General features: G+C 45.3%; 2 protein-coding genes across 2 annotated transcripts in view; one reads left to right on the forward strand and one right to left on the reverse strand.

The window, feature by feature from the left end:
* The first annotated feature begins 287 nt into the window (after nt 1–287).
* Nucleotides 288–18,541, forward strand: part of ARPIN (actin related protein 2/3 complex inhibitor) — an 81,682-nt gene continuing 63,428 nt past the window's right edge. Inside the window, exon 1 of the mRNA XM_063638569.1 lies at nt 288–323. The gene's annotated coding sequence lies outside the window, so the exon portion shown is untranslated. The remainder of the gene's footprint in view (nt 324–18,541) is intronic.
* On the reverse strand, nt 16,275–17,114 carry LOC129481530 (protein ILRUN-like). Its single transcript, XM_055276694.2, is given in 2 exon segments — nt 16,275–16,596; nt 16,792–17,114. Coding segments are annotated over 2 exon segments (645 nt in total).

Raw genomic sequence — 18,541 nt, forward strand, 5'->3', positions numbered from 1 at the left:
TGTGAAACCATAGCTTGTTATACAACAGGCTGTAATTAATATCACCAGGAGTCTGAAAGACACCCCATCACTAATAAAAAATGAAAGCCATCTGGGCCCAGTGCCCAGAGCCTGCAGACTCATGCCAGGCCAGGATCCTCCAGCAGAGAGCGCTCACAGGGACAGGACACGTCAACAATGCCCCTACAGTCCCAGCCTCCAAACTGCAGAACACAGCCCTGCCCCATCTGGTTTTGCCCAGCCAGAGCAGGGCAGGCACCAGAAGACCTGCTTTTTCAAGGTGTGAGCCACTCAGAGGAGAGACCTGGGCGTGTTGAAGTCAGGTAGGGGAAGGGAGAATGGGGCACCTGCTTCAGGAGTGGATTTCCTTTGATTCCCAACTTGCACATCTGTTTGTTGCCCATTTTGCAAGGATTGGGCTTCCACTCTGGTATAGGGCACAAAGTTCAGCCAGAACTTTCCTGCACACTGCTGCTAGATTCACTTGCTGGAAACCCCTCTCAAATCACACCACTCTTTTGCTCAAGAACCTGTAACGACTCCCCATGTCCATGGTATCAGGTGGACTTCTCTGACTGGTGTCAAGGCCTTTGGTAATTTGCCTGCTCTGTTCCAATCTGCATCGTCTCTACATAGGCAGGCTGGTCTCTCTCTCTGGCTGCCCCAAACTGCCAGCCAGTTTCTATTCCATAAAATGGCACCAGTAGTGCCCATCTCCTAGAGTTACCGTCGTGTGGCTTAAACAAGAGAACACATGTGAACCACACGCCTGGCATATAATAGGTACTTACAGTATGTTAAATGTTTGTGATGTCGCTGCTACTACTGAACTCATTCCTTCCTTTGTAACTTCCCTGTTCCCTTCCCCCAGCCAAAACGTTTCTGCCCTTTACAGCTCACTCAAAGCTCCTCTTCCTCTTGGAAGTCATCCAGGGTCATCACGTAACTGTGTTTCCAAACCTGGGGCACTTCAGAATCACCTGGGTTTTTTAAAAATTTCTTTCCTTTTTCTTTTTTTCGCTTGGTTAAACATTTTTTTAGTGGTAACAGTTTTTTTTATTTTATTTTTTTACTATCGTAATCATTTTTAATGTAAAATTTACCATCTTAACAATTATTATTATTATTATTATTTTTTTTTTTTTTTGCGGACGGAGTTTTGCTCTTGTCACCCAGGCTGGAATGCAGTCGGCTCACTGCAACCTCTACCTCCCAGGTTCAAGCGATTCTCCTGCCTCAGCCTCCTGAGTAGCTGGGATTCCAGGCACCCACCATCATGCCTGACTAATTTTTGTATTTTTAGTAGAGACGGGGTTTCACCATGTTGGCCAGGCTGGTCTTGAACTCCTGACCTCAAATGATCCACTCGTCTCGACCTCCCAAAGTGCTGGAATTACAGGTGTGAGCCACCGTGCCCAGCCATTTTTTTTTTTTTTTTTTTGAGATGGAGTTTTTGCTCTCTCGCCCAGGCTGGAGTACAGTGGTGCAATCTTGGCTCACTGCAACCTCTGCCTGCTGGGTTCAAGGGATTCTCCTGCCTCAGCCTTCCGAGTAGCTGGGATTACAGGTGCCCGCCACTACGCCTGGCTAATTTTTGTATTTTTTGTAGAGACCTGGTTTTACCCTGTTGGCCAGGCTTGTCTCAAACTCCTGAAGTGCTGGGATTACAGGAGTGAGCCACTGTGCCAGGCCGAGTTGTAACAGTTCTTTATACATTTTGGATACTAATTCCATTATCAGATATGTGGTTTGCAAATATTTTTCTCAGCCCATAGACTGCTTCCCATTTTGTCTTCTTTGCTGTGCAAAAGGCTTTTTTCTTTTATCTGGTTTCATTATTTATTTTTGCTTTTATAGCTTGACCTCTTGGTGTTATATTAAAAAATAATTGCGAAGACTAATGTCAAGGAGCTTTTCCCCCGTGTTCTTATCTAGGAGATTTATGGTTTCAAGTTTTACATTTAGGTCTTTTAGCCATTTCAATTTGATTGTTATGTATGGTGTATGATAAGGGTCCAATTTTGTTCTTCTGCATGTGAAAATAGTTTTCCCAGCACCATTTATTGTCTTCATTTCTGATTTTATTTTACTTATTTTATTTTATTTTTTGAGATAGGGTCTCACTCTGCTGCTCAGACTGGAGTGCAGTGGCGAAATCATGGCGCACTGCAGCCTCAACCTCCTGGGCTCAAGGGATCCTCCTGCCTCAGCCTTCTGATTAGATGAGGCTCTATCCATTAGATTAGATAGAGACAGGGTCTCGCCATGTTGCCCAGACTGGTCTCAAACTCCTGGGCTCAAGCAATCCTCCCACCTCAGCCTCCCAAAGTGCTGAGATTGCACCTAACCCATTTCTGATTTTAGTTGCTTGAATCTTCTCTCTTTTTTCTTCGTTAATCTAGCTAAGTGTTTGTCAATTTTGTTGATTTTTTCAACAAATCAACTCTTAGTTTAATTGATTTTTTTCTATTGTTTTTCTATTCTCTATTCCATTGATCTCTGTTCTGATCTTTATTTCATTCCTTTTGCTAGTTTTGTGTTTACTTTGTTCTTCTTTTTCTAGTTCCTTGAGGTGTAGAGTTAGGTTGTTGGTTTACAATCCTTCTTCTTCTTTTAAAAAATATACACACATTTTTTATATACATGTTTTTCATTTTCTTTTTTTAAACAGAAACAGGGTTTTGCCATGTTGTCCAGGTTCTGGTCTCAAACTCCTGGGCTCAGGTAATTCTTCTGCCTTGTCCTCTCAAAGTGCTGGAATTAAAGGCATAAACCACCATGCCTGGCTCTTTCTTCTTCTATTATTATTATTTATTTATTTTAAGACAGGGTCTCACTCTGTCACCCAGGCTGAGTGCGCAATCATGGCTCACTGCAACCTCAGCCTCCCAGGCCCAAATGACTCTCCTGCCTCAGCCTCCCAAGTAGCTGGAACTACAGGCCTGCTTCACCATGCCCTTTTTTTTTTTTTTTTTTTTTTTTAGTATAGATGCGGTCTCACTATGTTGCCCAGGCTGGTCTTGAACGCCTGGCCTCAAGCAATCCTCCCACCTCAGCCTACCAAAGTGCTGGGATTACAGGTGTGAGCCACCTCGCCCGACCTCTCCTCCTCCTTCTTCTCCTGCTTCTCCTCCTCCTCCCTCTCCTCCTCCTCCTCCCTCTCCTCCTCCTCCCCCTTCTCTGCCTCCTCCTCTTCTTCTTCCCTCTTCTTCTTTCTTCCTCTTCCTCTCCTCCTTCTCCTCCCCCTCCCCCTCCTTCCCCTTTCCCTTCTCCTTCTCCCCCTCCCCCTCCTCTGTCTTCCTCCTCCTTCTTCTCTCTTTCTTTGCCTCTTCTTTCTTCATCATCATCATCTTCTTCTTCTTTTTTTTTTTCTGTTGCAACAGGCTCGCTTCATCGCCCAGGCTGGAGTGCAATGGCACAATCTCTCAGTTCATTGCAACCTCTCCCTCCTGGGTTCAGGTGATTTTTGTGCCTCAGCCTCCTGAGTAACTGGGATTGCAGATGTGCACCACCATGCTAATTCTTGTATTTTTAGTAGAAATGGAGTTTCACCATGTTGGCCAGACTGGCCTCGAACTCCTGGCTTCAAGTGATCCACCCCACTTGGCTTCCCAAAGTGCTGGGATTACAGGCATGAGCCACCATGCCGGCCGCTTTCTTCTTCTTCTTTTCCTTTTTTTTTTTTTTTTTTTTGAGACGGAGTCTTGCTCTGTCGCCCAGGCTGCAGTGCAATGATGAGATCTTGGCTCACTGCAACCTCTGCCTCCTTCTCCTGGGTTCAAGCAATTCTCCTTGCCTCAGCCTCCTGAGTAGCTGGGATTATAGGCTCCCGTCAACATGTCCAGCTAATTTTTGTATTTTTAGTAGCAACGGAGTTTCGTCATGTTGGCCAGGCTGGTCTCAAATTCCTGACCTCAGGTGATCCATCCCTCTTGGCCTCCCAAAGTGCTGGGATTATAGGCATGAGTCACCTCACCCAGCCTCTTCTTTTTTAATGTGAGCATTTACAGCTATAAATTTCCCTTACCCCATAAGTTTTGGTATGTTGTGTTTTGTTTTCATTTGTCTCAAGATATTTTCTAATTTCCCGTGTGATTTCTTATTTGACCCTTTGGTTATTTAAAAGTGTGTTGTTTTATTCCCACCAAATTATGGATTTTTCCAGTTTTTCTTCTGCCTTTGATTTCTAGTTTCATTCCATTGTTTTAAGACGGAGTCTCACTCTGTCGCCCAGGCTGCAGTGCAGTGGCTGGATCCTGGCTTACTGCAACCTCCCCATCCTGAGTTCAAGCATTTCTCCTGCCTCAGCCTCCAGAGTAGCTGAGATTACAGGCATGCGCCACCACAACTGGCTAATTTATTTTTTGTTGTATTTTTAGTAGAGACAGGGTTTCACCATATTGGCCAGACTGGTCTCAAATTCCTGACCTTGTGAGCTGCCTGCCTCGACCTCCCCAAATGTGGGATTACAGGCATGAGCCACCGCGCCCAGCCTCATTCCATTGTTATTAGAACAGATGCTTTCTATGATTTCAATCTTTTAAAATTTATTAAGACTTGTTTTGTGGCCTAACATGTGGCATATCCTGGAGAATGTTTCGTGTGCACCTGGGAAGAATGTATATTCTGCTGTTGTTGGGTGAAGTTTTCTACAAATCAGTTAAGTTGAATTGCTCTACAGTATTGATCAATTATTTCCTTATTGATCTTCCATCTGGTTGTTCTATTTTTTCCTTTAAAAAATTATGCTATAAATTAAAAGATAATACATTGACATCAGCTGGGTGTGGTGGCTCATGGCTATAATCCCAGCACTTTGAGGGGCCAAGTCATCTTCAGATCACTTGAGGTCAGGAGTTTGAGACCAGCCTGGCCAACATGGTGAAACTCCATCTCTACTAAAAATACAAAAATTAAGCCCGGGCGCAGTGGCTCACACCCATAATCCCAGCACTTTGGGAGTCCGAGGCGGGTGGATCACCTAAGGTCGGGAGTTCGACACCAGCCTGGCCAACATGGAGAAACCCTGTCTCTACTAAAAAATACAAAATTAGCCAGGCGTGGTGGCACATGCTGGTAATCCCAGCTATTCGGGAGGCTGAGGCAGGAGAATTGCTTGAACCCGGGAGGCAGTGGTTACCGTGAGCCAAGATCATGCTATTGCACTCCAGCCTGGGCAATAAGAGCGAAACTCCGTCTCAAAAAAAAAAAAAAAAAAAAAAAAAGCCAGGTGTCACCTGTAAGCCTAGCTACTCAGGAGGCTGAGGTATGAGAATTGCTTGAACCTGGGAGGCAGAGGTTGCAGTGGGCTGAGATCACACCACTGCACTCCAGCCTAAGCAGCAGAGCGAGACTGTCTCAAAACAAACAAACAAAACAAAACAAAGATAATTCATTGACATAACTCAGACTTTTTTTTTTTTTTTTTTGAGACAGAGTCTTACTCTGTCGCCCGGGCTGGAGTGCAGGGGCGCCACCTTGGCTCACTGCAACCTCTGCCTCCCGGGTTCAAGCAATTCTCCTGCCTCAGCCTTCCGAGTAGCACCTGCCACTATGCCCAACTAATTTTTTGTATTTTTAGTAGAGATGGGGTTTCACCATGTTGGCCAGGCTGGTCTCGAACTCCTGACTTCATGATTCACCCACCTCGGCCTCCCAAAGTGCTGGGATTATGGGTGTGAGCCACTGCACCCGGCTGACTCAGACTTTTAAAAATACAAAAGGTCTTTCCATTTCTGTCTCCCAGCCACCAGTTCTCCTCCTTAGAGGCGTCTAGTGTTACCTGTTTCTTAGGTCTATTCTTGAGCCCTTTACACAAAATACATATATCTGGTGTCCTTCCTAGAGTTTTTGATACAGTTAGGTCTGGGATGGGTTTGGAAACTGTGTGTGTGTGTGTGTGTGTGTGTGTGGTGTGTGTGTGTATAGAAAATAGAGATGGGGTCTTGCTATGTTGCACAGGCTGGTCTTGATCTCCTGGACTCAAGCAATCCTCCTGCCTCAGCCTCCCAAATTGCTGGTATTACAGGAATGAACCACGGCCTCCAGCTTCCTCTGTCATTTGTTTTTTTTAGAGACAGAGTCTCCCTATATTGTCCATGGTGGCCGTGAACTCCTGGGCTCCCAAACTGTTGGGATTTCAGGTGTGAGCCACTGTGCCCGGCCCTCCCTTGTTATTTTTGATGGGAAAAGAAACTGGAAGCATTCTGAATTCTTTGTGAGGTGTGTTTTACTGTGGGTCAAGCCTGGAGACCTGTGGAACTGGTTTATCTTAGGAGAGGCATGACTTGGGGGGGGTCACAATTGCTAACTTCTGACAGTCTGAGGAAGATGGTACAGGGTCTTTTAAGATCTTTGAGGTCCAGAGACACATTTACTTTTAGAGGCCCCACCCCAGGTCACATGAGGCATATTAAAATGCATCTGTACCCACAATTAAATAGAATTTATATCTAACAACATAATAGTCACATTGCCATTGCCTATTTGGCAAATGTTACATTTTGCAGACAGTTAACATTTATTGTGATTGTGCCATTTTTATTTTTCGGAGTCAATCTTTTCTGTCTTCTTGTTGGTTGTTTTTTAGGTTGCAAACGTTTTGTTAGACCTTGGCACTTTGCCACAGTGCCTGGTGGATGGAGCGCTGTGGGGTGTGCCAAGGCCAGTGGGTGGCACTTTAAGAGAGCCTGTGTTGGCTCGACAGAAGGAGCTTTCTAACCATGAGAGAGCTGCCTCTACCAGAAGAGCTTCCTGTTCCTGGAAATAATTTTATTTCAGGCCAGCTAACATCTACTTAGCACCTGGTGAATGCCAGGCCCTGTCCCACCATCAGAAATGCTGCAGGAAGAATTATTGTCCTCAATGGGAAGCAGGAAATGTGGTCTCTGGAGTCCCTTTCAGTCTAGTGATTTCATAGGTATGGGGGCATTGTCTAGCAGCTTGCCAGTCGAAGTGTGATTCCTGGGGCAGCAGCAGCAGCAGGATCAGTCAGGAGCTTGTTATAAATGTGAATCTCAGGCTTCACTCAGACCTACTAAATTAGAATCTGCATTTTTACAAGATCCTGCATAATCATGTGCATATTACAGTTTGAGAAACAGTACTCTCATTCCCAGACAAACTTTGTTGATCTTACCAGCAATGCCATTCCTGGGCTGAACACAGCTATAAGTTTGAGGGCTCATTTGTGATTTAGGGAGGAGCATTGCCCTAATATTAACTGATAACCACCAGCGCGTGTCCCACGGACAACTCAGGGCCCCAACAGAGCCCGCTGAAGGCTCAGCCAGGAGCCCATATTCTGGGGTCTAGGGTCTGCGTAGGGAGGGGGCCTGCTGAGGGCTCACTGCCAGTCTCAGGGTACCCTCTGTGTTTGCAGAACCCCATTCTCTCCTGCACAAGAAGTCTCCTCGGCTGTCCTGGGGTTAGCATGGGGCAGTCCATGGCATTCTTTGATCTGTAGGCCAAGGGCAGTTGCTGCTATGAGAGGTCTGTTATTATGGGAGGGCAGAGCAGCGGGCACATGGAACCCGGGCAGGGTGGAATCCTGAATTTCTGTGCCACATTTTACGTGCCATACTTGCAGGATGGAATGCCAGTCATAGTCACTTCCTCCCTAGACATCTGTTAACTGCCCTACTGTGTGCCCAGCACTTGGCAAACATCATCTGATTGATCTGCACAACTAACCTCCCTAAAGTGGGATGGCAGCTGAGGCTCATATGGGTGAGGTGACTTGCTCAGGCTGCACAGGGGCCTGGACTGCAGGCCTGATTTGAAGATGCCCAGATGTGGAGCCTGGAGGGGCTCAAGGTGATCAGAGGCAAGCAATGGGGAAGTTATAGAACAAGCAGGAACTTGAGCATGTGGCAGCCCAGCACTGGCCCTCGAAGAGTTTGCGGTCCTCAGAGTATTAGGCAAATGCCCATGTGACTGAAATAGGGTGGAAGAACTCAGAAGGTGAAGCCTTGAGTGCTAGGTGCACACAAAGTTGCCAAAGAGCTGTGATCTCCCTCTCAGGGAACCCCGTGAAGGGCCCCGTGATGAAGAGAATGCTCCCGGGCCTTAGCCGGGGCCTCCTGTCTGCAAGGCCTGGGTAAGGCTCCCCACTTGTATGCTTTCTAGTGGTTTCTTTTTTTTTTCTTTATTATTTGAGACAGGGTCTCATTCTGTTGCCCAGGCTGGAGTGCAGTGGCACGGGATCATAGCTCATTGCAGCCTTGACCTCCTGGGCTCAAGTGATTCTTCCACTTCAGCCTCCTGAGTAGCTGGGACTACAGGCACATGCCACCATGCCCGGCTAATTTTTGTATTTTTTGTAGAGACACGGTTTTTCCATATTGCCCAAGCTGGTCTCAAACTCTCCTGGGCTCAAGCAATCCTCCTGTCTTGGCCTCCCAAACGTGCTGGGATTATAGGCATGAGCCACCATGCCTGACTGTTTCTGCCTATTACTGTTAATATCTTAGCTGATTCTTTTAGATTATTTTAGTATCTCTCTTTTTTTTTTTTGAGATGGAGTTTTGCTCTTGTTGCCCAGGCTGGAGTGCAATGGCACAATCTTGGCTCACTGCAACCTCTGCCTCCCAGGTGCAAGCGATTCTCCTACCTCATCCTTCCGAGTAGCTAGGATTACAGGCATGTGCCACCATGCCTGGCTAATTTTGTATTTTTAGTAGAGACGGGGTTTCTCCATGTTGGTCAGGCTGGTCTCGAACTCCCGACCTCAGGTGACCTGCCCGCCTCAGTCTCCCAAAGTGCTGGGATTACAGGCGTGAGCCACTGCGCCCAGCCTATTTTAGTATATCTTATCATTCTGATTTGTATTGTTCCCAATTATTTTTCCTTACTAAAAGGTTTCATTTTCTCGTTTATCCTTTCAAACCTTTCAAATTTTCTGGTTTCCTTTCACATATCCTTAATTATCTGTTTTCATTGTTATATTTTTCCTTTAATTAAAAAAATTGTCAGGCACAGTGGCTCACGCCTATAATCTTTGGTAGGCTGAGGTGGAAGGATTACTCAAGCCCAGGAATTGGAAACCAGCCTGGGCAACATAGCTAGATCCCATCTCTACAAAATATCAATTAGTTGGACATGGTGGCATGTGCCTGTAGTCTCAGTTACTCGGGAGGCTGAGGCAGGAGGGTCACTTGAGCCCAGGAGGGTGAGGCTGCAGTGAACCATGATCTTGCCACTGCACCCTAGCCTGGATGATAGAGTGAGATCCTGTCTCAAAGAAAAAAAAAAGTCATTTTTTCTGACTAGAAAAGTGTAATCTATTTTTATTTCTAATGTTTGAAAAATATAGGAAAGGGTAAAAAACAAAATTAAAATATAGGGATAACGACCACTGTTGTTTTGTTCCATTCTCTTCGACTATTCTTTTCTTTTTCTTTTTCTCTTTTTTTTTTTTTTTTTTTGAGACGGAGTCTCTCTCTGTCGCCCAGGCTGGAATGCAGTGGCACGATCTCAGCTCACTGCAAGCTCCGCCTCCCGGGTTCATGCCATTCTCCTGCCTCAGCCTCCCCAGTTGCTGGGACTACAGGCGCCTGCCACCATGCCTGGCTAATTTTTTGTATTTTTAGTAGAGACGGGGTTTCACTGTGTTAGCCAGGATGGTCTCGATCTCCTGACCTCATGATCCGCCTGCCTCGGCCTCCCAAAGAGCTGGGATTACAGGCGTGAGCCACTGTGCCCGGCCAACTATTTTTTTCTACTCATAAACACAGACATCACTTTAACACCTTGTCTGCAATATATGTTGTAAACAGTTTTCTGTGATTTGATGTTTGTAGAAAAAAACGTTTCGTTTGTTTGTTTTTGAGATAGAGTCTCGCTCTGTCACCTAGGCTGGAGTGCAATGGTGCAATCTCTGCTCACTTCAACCTCTGCCTCCCAGGTTCAAGCGAATCTTGTGCCCCAACCACCCATGTAGCTGGGACTACAGGTGTGTGCCACCACACCGGGCAAATTTTTGTATTTGTAGTAGAGACAGGGTTTCACCATGTTGGCCAGGCTGGTCTCGAACTCCTGACCTCAAGTGATCTGCCTGCCTCAGCCTCCCAAAGTGCTGGGATTACAGGCGTAAGCCACTGCACCTGGCCAGAAAAAAAAAAACCTTTATTTATTTGTTTGTTTATTTATTTATTTATTTTGAGACAGAATCTCACACTCTCTCCAGGGCTGGAGTGCAATGGCACCACGTCAGCTCACTGCAACCTCTGCCTCCCAGGCTCACGTGATTCTCCTCCCTCAGCCTCCCCAAGTAGCTGGTATTACAGGGGCACACCACCACACCCAGCTAATTTTTTGTATTTTTAGTAGAGACTGAAAATACCATGTTTCACCATGTTGGCCAGGCTGGTCTTGAACTTCTGACTTCGTGATCTCCCTCGGCCTCCCAAGGTGCTAGGATTACAGGCGTGAGCCACCGCACCTTTATTTTTAAAAATAAAGTTGCATGTGCTCTCTATGGAAACTTCAAACAATACTGATGGGTGTAAAGCAAACAGGAAAATATTTCCTCCTTCACACTCACACCTGGTTCCTGGAAAACCAGCCCCAAAGTAACTAAGCACTATGAACTAGAGTTTTATCCTCCAAATCCACAGATTCTGTAACCATGGCTTCAGCCAACGGTGGATCAGAAATATTCAGGTAAGAGCACTTTTCGAGGCAAAAGCAGCGGATCGCTTGAGACCAGGAGTTTGAGACCAACCTGGGCAACGTAATGGGAACCCATCTTCACAAAAAATACAAAAAATTAGCCAGGCATTGTAGTGCATGCTTGTAGTCCTATCTACTTGGGAGGCTGAGGTGGGAGGATCGCTTGAGTCTGGGAGGTTGAGGCTGCGGTGAACTGTGATTGTGCCACTGCACTCCAGCCTGGGTGATAGAATGAGACCCTGTCTCAAAAAAAAAAAACATATATAAATATATATATATAGTTATATAAATATATATATGTTATATATATAACTGTATATAATATATATAACTATAACAATATATATGTACTTCAGAAAAAAGAAAAATATAATTTTTAAAATGTAAAAATACAGTATAACAACTATTTACATAGCATTTACATTGTATTAGATATAAGTAATCGAGATGATTCAAAGTATACAGTAGGTTGTGCATAGATTATATGCAAATAAGCGACTTGAATATCTGAGGATGAGGATTTTGGTATCCATGGAGGTCCTGAACCAATTCCCTGAGGATTCGGAGGGATGGCTGACTGTATGTAGCATACATCCTTCTAGACCAAAAATGCATTTTCATGTATGTTTTAAACACTAATTATAGTAGACACATTGTTCTGCCTTTTGCTTTTTCTTTTTTTTTTTTTTTTTTTTTTTTTTTTTGAGACGGAGTCTTTCTCTGTCCCCCAAGCTGGAGTGCGGTGGCGCGATCTCGGCTCACCGCAACCTCCACCTCCTGGGTTCATGCCATTCTCCTGCCTCAGCCTCCCAAGTAGCTGGGACCACAGGCGCCCGCCAGCACGCCCGGCTAATTTTTTTGTATTTTTTAGTAGAGACGGGGTTTCACCGTGTTAGCCAGGATGGTCTCGATCTCCTGACCTCGTGATCCACCCGCCTCGGCCTCCCAAAGTGCTGGGATTACAGGCTTGAGCCACCGCGCCCGGCATGCCTTTTGCTTTTTCATTCAACAACACACGATGAGCATCTTTCTGGTTTTTTTGTTGTTGTTCTTGTTTTTTTCTTTTTCTTATTATATGATGAGCATCTTTTCACGTTGGCCCTGTGCGGGGTGGAGGTGGGGTTTCAAAGGGACCACAGCTAGGATAAGGCTTTGGCCCTCAGCCAGGCAACCTTGGAAGGCTGCCCTTGCCAGTCTCCAGAAAGGTTCCCACAGGAGCCCATGTACGTGGATCAGCAGTCAGATGAGGATCAAAGCACAATTCATTTCATTATTAGCTGAGCAAATGCCTCACACCAGAGAGGCCTGGATTTGAGAACCAGCACAAAATGTGCCCCCTCCTGACACTTCCATCTCATTTTGGTTCCATTTGACTGCAATTAGTGCACAGGAGGCCGGGAGGCTGGTGTGTTAGAAAGTGGTTTCTTCAGGCCGGATGCAGTGGCTTACGCCTGTAATCTCAGCACTTTGGGAGGCTGAGGCAGGCAGATGGAGTTTGAGACCAGTCTGGGCAACCTGGAGAAACCCCTTCTCTAGTAAAAATAGAAAAATTTGCCAGGTGTGGTGGTGGAGGGCCTATTGTCCCAGCCACTCAGGAGGCTGAGGCAGGAGGCTCACCTGAGTCTGGGACGCAGAGGAGGTTGCAGTGAGCCTAGATTGCACCACATTACTGCATGCCAGCCTGCAGCCTGGGCCACAGAGCAAGACCTTGTCTCAAAAAAAAAAAAGGCAGTTTCTCCAGTTTCCTGGTTCTCGGTAAAAGTGCTAGGGCAGCCCGCCAGTCCACGGGGTGGAACTCTGCCTGGGAAGGGGTTTTCTGAGACTCTTTGATAACAACTAACGTACATAGATATGTGCCAGGCACAGTTCTAAGTATGCTTTAGGATATACTCATAAGAGCTCTGGAAGGCAGATACTTTCATAATAGCGTTTTAGTATAATAGTATCTAACAGTGGAGAAAATGGAAACACAGAGTGGTTAAGTAACTTGTCAGAGCCATGTTCTGTAGTCCCAGCTACTCAAGAGGCTAAGCTGGGAGGATCACTTGAGGCCAGGAGTTTGAGGTTGTAGTGTGCTATGATTGCATCTATGCATAGCTACTGTGCTCCTTCCTGGACAACATAAAGGAGGTCTTGTCTCAAAAATTAAAAATTTAAAAAAGTTGAAAAGAAAAAAGATCACACAGCTAACTAGCAAATGTGGAACCTGGATTTGAACCTAGGCAGTTTAAAATCTGTTCTTTGTGTTTTTGTTGTTATTGTGGTTGTTTGAGACAGGGTCTTGCTCTGTCACCTAAGCTGAAGGGCAAAGGCGCAATCACAGCTCACTACAGCCTCGACCATGGGAGTTCAAGCGATCGTCCCACCTCAACCTCCCAAGCAGCTGGGACTACAGGAATGTGCCACCATGGCTGGTTAATTATTGTATTTTTTGTAGAAATGGGGTCTTGCTATGTTGCCCAGGCTGGTCTTGAACTCCTGGCCTCAAGCTGTCCTCCCACCTTGGCCTCCTATAGTGCTGAGTTTATAGGTGTGAGCCACCGTACTGGGCTTGTAGTGTCTTTTACTGTAAAGTGATGACTGGGCATTGCCTGTTGCAGTCGCGCTGCGACCATGAGTATATGCATTTTCATTTTTCTTCCGGGTCAGGAGGTCCTGGGCAGTCTGAGCTTGCAGGCCTGGCCATGTCTAACACGGCCTCCCGTCCGGACACCGGGATAGAAGCTGGATTGGAGCACTGAACCTGGGCTAAGCCTGGGAATCTGGCCAGCCCCATGGTAAGGGAACTTGCAGCTGATCAGCAGTTCCCAGTGTGAAGGCAGGTGAGGCAAGGCCAGGCTTGCCCCAAGGCAGCCTGGGAGCTGCTGGAACAACAGGGCCAACGGGGCGAACAGGGCAAACAGGGCGGGGCAGCCTAGGGAGCATGGGCACGGGGTGTGTCCAACACAGTGACCCCACCCGCTGCCAAACAAGACCCAATTAACGCTTAGCAACTCCTCCTCCTCCAGGCTTAAAGCATGTGGGAGGAAGGGGCAGAGAGGCTCTCCCGACAGGTAGAAGAGTGTGCACCAGTAATGCGTTCTTTCAAATTACTGCACGTTGCTCAGTCGGAAGGGTTAACTTACTCATGAACATTTAAGTTCCCTTCCCTGCCCTTTAAAAAATATTAGCAAAGCTGCTGGGAGTCAGCCCTCCTACCCTCGACAAAGCTCTCCCTATTTCTAGGTCTTCTTTTATGTCCTTCAGTAAAGTTGTATTGTTTTTGTCATATAGGCGGGCCACAGTTTTTGTTAAATTTATCCTAGGTATTTTACAACAGTTATTATTGTAAACTTTTTGCATGCACATATATTTATATTTTTATATTGTCAAATCTGTTACTTTGTGCCTGCCAACTTTGTTACCAGGCTTAGAAAGGCCTTCTCCACTCCAAGATTATGGAACTATTTGCTTATATTTTCTTTTAAAACTTTCATGTTTTTACTTAAAATACATACAAGTTTTTTGTTTGCTTTTAAGGAATGTAGGGGCTTTTCTTAGCATCTGGTATGAGATGGAGCTCAACTTTCTCTTCCAAATGGTTGGCCAATTGAACCAACAAAATGTATTGAACTACCCAACTTTTCTCCACTGATTCAAAATCCCCCCTTTATCACACATCAAATTCTTATATCTATTGAATCTCTTTCTCAGTTTTCTATTCTGTTCTATCGATCTGTTGGCTTATTCCTGGGTCGATACTACAAAATGACTTTATTTCTTATTAGAAAAGCAATAAAGGCTTATTACAGAAAGATCAGAAATATATAGACACTAAAAAACAAACAAACAAAAACACTTGTGCTTGCACCCAGGGATTACTACCATTTTACCTGGATATTTATCACTCCAGATCATTTAATTTATATAAATGTATATAAATATATACATTCATAGAGTAAAATTGAGATCACACCATACAAATGGTTTTGTAAACTTTTTTCATTTCATGATGCTTCAGGAATATGCTTCCTTGCCAGTAAATAGTCTTCTTTTTAAAACTTCTTAATTGTAAGATATAACATGCATACAGAAAAGTACACAAAATAAACACATTTAGCTCAATGATTTATCATAAAGCGAACACCCATGTAACCACTACTCAAGTCAAGAAGTACAACATTGTCAGCACCCTGGAAGCCCATCCTCTGTGCTCTGTGCTCTCTCTCTTTATTTTCTTATTTTCTTTTTTTTTTTTTTGAGACAGGGTCTCACTCTGTCATCGAGGCTGGAGTGCAGTGGCATGCTTGTGGCTCACTGCAGCCTCGACCTCCCAGGCTCAAGTGATCCTCCCACCTCAGCCTCTCAAGTAGCTGGGACTATAGGTGTGTGCCACCACACCTGGCTAATTTATATATTTTTTTTGTAGAGATGGGGGGTCTCAACATGTTGCCCAGGCTGGTCTTGAACTCCTGGGCTTAAGCAATTCTCCCACCTTGGCCTCCCAAACTGCTAGGATTACAGGTATGAGCCACCACACCTGGCTTTGTCTATATCTCTTGGTGTATATATGTAAATCCTTCTATTGATTGTGTACCTGGGAGTGGAATAGCCAGGTTATAAGGTTTGCCTATGTTCAGTTTTCATAGATACCAAAAATAGTTTTCTAAAATGATCGTATCCTTCTACCAGCCGTGTAAGAGAATTCTGGTTGTTAATTCTTGATATTGTCAAGAATTTTAATTTTAGCCATTCTGATGATGTCTCATTGTGGTTTTATCTTATTTTTTATGCATAGGCAAAATACTTTTTGTTTAAAAAGATGCCCCCCCCATTTTAAACTTTTTTTTCCCCTTCCCAAATGACCTAATGACTTGTTAGCCTGATGCCTAATAAACAAAATCCAAGGTGGCTGCGTGGATTTCTACTTGGTAGCCTCAGTACCGTTCTTGCAACCCAGCCTTCACACGTGTAATGAGTTTTTTGAAAAATAGTCTGTTCTGGCATGGGTGTGGTGGCTCACACCTGTAATCCCAGCACTTTGGGAGGCTGAGGCAGGCGGATCACAAGGTCAAGAGATCGAGACTATCCTGGCCAACATGGTGAAACCCTGTGTCTACTAAAAATAATAAAATTAACCGGAAGTGGTGGCATGCGCCTGTAGTCCCAGCTACTTGGGAGGCTGAGGCAGGAGAATCGCTTGAACCTGGGAGGCAGAGGTTGCAGTGAGCTGAGAATCATGTCACTGCACTCCAGCCTGGCGACAGACTGTAAGACTCTATCTAAAAAAAAAAAGATCTGTTCTGCTTCTTCCTCTTTTGGGATGGGGGCTCAGAACCGGGGGTCCGGACCATGTGGTCTGCAATCCAGAGGAACCCGTTTCCTACCCTCAGACCCCAGAGCCAGGTCTTCTGTCTTTTGTTAATTTTTCTTGTTGCTGACATCTGTTTAATTTTTTTTTTTTTTTTTGTACAGATGGAGGGGGGGGGTCTCCTGATATTGCCCAGGCTGGTCTCGAACTCCTGGACTCAAGTGATCCTCCTGCCTTGGCCTCCCAAAGTGCTGGGATTAGAAACATGAGCCACCTTGCCTGGCTTGGCTCCTGTTTAAGGCTGCCTGAAGGACTAAGGCCCATGGAGGCTTACTACTGATAAGCTGTTTGCGTGACCGCTGGGGGCAGATTTACAGAGTTCTGTAAGTCTATTCTGATCTTGTTCTGTTTGGTCAGGAGCAGGAGCCTGTGTGTTTTCGCTGATTGGGTGGAACCCGGAACCCCCAGGGTCTTTTAAGTTGTTTTCATGTGATTCTTCGTTCTTTTGGGAAGAGGCAAACTGATTGAAGTTTCCTTCTACCTTGGGATGCAGCGGTGCATTGAGCTGCGTTTCAAAAAATGACGGCAGCTGCATTACTCCTAAAAGTCCACCCACCTTTACACTGAGAATCTTCCTGGTAACAGCTCCATAGCAGAGTCCTGTAGCAGTGCACATTCACCACTGTCCCTGATACATTCCTGCTCTGCTGGAGTTGCACATCTGGACGCTGACATCTGCAATTTTGAGGGGCTTCTAGCGCTCTCACTATACCACGTTCACATGTCCAAATTGGTCTCCCCCGACATACTTAAGACAAACCCCTGGAAGCCAGGCCTCTGTCCCAGAATTCTGCATCTACCGTGATTTTACAAACTAAGTATCAGGAGGTATTGATTCTGCTTCTCCTTTGGTGACATCTTCAACAAAGGACATAGAGGGCACACTGATGTTTGGGCTATCAAAGTCACAATAGGCACCAATTGCTGCTCGTAGGTTCCAGTTGGTCGTGTCCAGGAAGAAGGTGCCATCATCAGGGTTGAGCTGGAAGCCAAGCAGCCTCTGGAACTCAGAGATGAGCACGTCCTTGCCGGTGGTGCCCAGGCAGCCAAACTTCTGCACAAGCCCTCGGTCCAGGCCCACCCAGCCGCTCATTTGCGCTCGTACTCCCTGCTTCCCCAGCACCACCATGCAGCCTCTGGCTTCTCACTGTGGCTTTTAGTACATATGTGGCTTAGTACACATTTCCATCACCAGTGTCAATATTGAGTACTTTTCACATGCTTATTGACCATTTAGAGATTCTCTTTTTGCAATACAGTCGGTGCTCTGAATCCACAGATCCGACCAACTGTAGATCGGAAATATTCAGAAAAAAAAACAATAAAAATGACAATACAACAATAAAAAATAATACAAATAAAAGACAATACAGTATAACAACTATTTACATAGCATTTACATTGTACTAGGTATTATAAGTAATCTAGAGATAATCTATGTGGGAGGATGTGTAAATTATATGCAAATACTACATCATTTTACATAAGGGACTTGAGCATCCATGGATTTTGGTATCCACAGGTCCTGGAACCAATCCCCGGCAGATACCAAGGGATGATTGCACTTATTCAAATCTTCTGTTTTTTTTTCCTTTTTCTATGAGGTTGTCTTAATTTTTTCTTACTAACATTTAAAGTTCTTTATTTTTTGGCCCGGCACAGTGGCTCACACCTGTAATCCCATTACTTTGGGAGGCCGAGGCGGGTGGATCACCTGAGAGTTCGAGACCAGCCTAACCAATATGGTGAAACCCCATCTCTACTAAAAATACGAAAATTAGCCAGGTGTGATGGCGGGCGCCTATAATCCCAGCTGCTCTGGAGGCTTGAGGCAAGAGGTATTGCTTGAACCTGGGAGGCAGAGGTTGCAGTGAGCCAAGACTGTGCCACTGCACTCCAGCCTGGGTGACAGAGCGAGACTCCATCTCAAAAAATAAATAGATAAATAAAGTTCTTTATTTTTATTTTTTATTACTGTTTTCTGAGATATGGTCTCTCTGTGCCGGCCAGTCTGGAGGGCAGTGGTGCAATCATGGCTCACTGCAGCCTTGACCTCTTGGGTTCAAGCTATTCTCCCGCCTCAGCCTCTCAAGTACTACACGTACACCACCACACCCGGCTAATTTTTGTATTTTTTGTAAAGACGGGGTCTTGCCATGTGGCCTAGGCTTGAAGTTCTTTATGTTTTCTGAATATGAGTTCTGTTTTGATTATAGGTGTTGCAAATATTTTCTCCTATTCTGTGGTTTGCTTTCTTACTCATTTTTAAAACAGCTTTATTAAGATGTCATTCACATGCCATACAATTCACTCATTTAAGTAAACAACTCAGTGGCTTCCAGTATATTCACTGTTTTTTTTTTTTTTTTTTTTTTTTGAGACGGAGTCTCGCTCTGTCGCCCAGGCTGGAGTGCAGTGGCGCGATCTCGGCTCACTGCAAGCTCCGCCTCCCAGGTTCACGCCATTCTCCTGCCTCAGCCTCTCCGAATAGCTGGGACTACAGGAGCCTGCCACCACGCC

This window comes from Symphalangus syndactylus, chromosome 5, assembly GCF_028878055.3.
Source record: "Symphalangus syndactylus isolate Jambi chromosome 5, NHGRI_mSymSyn1-v2.1_pri, whole genome shotgun sequence".
In the NCBI taxonomy this organism is placed as follows: Eukaryota; Metazoa; Chordata; class Mammalia; order Primates; family Hylobatidae; genus Symphalangus; species Symphalangus syndactylus.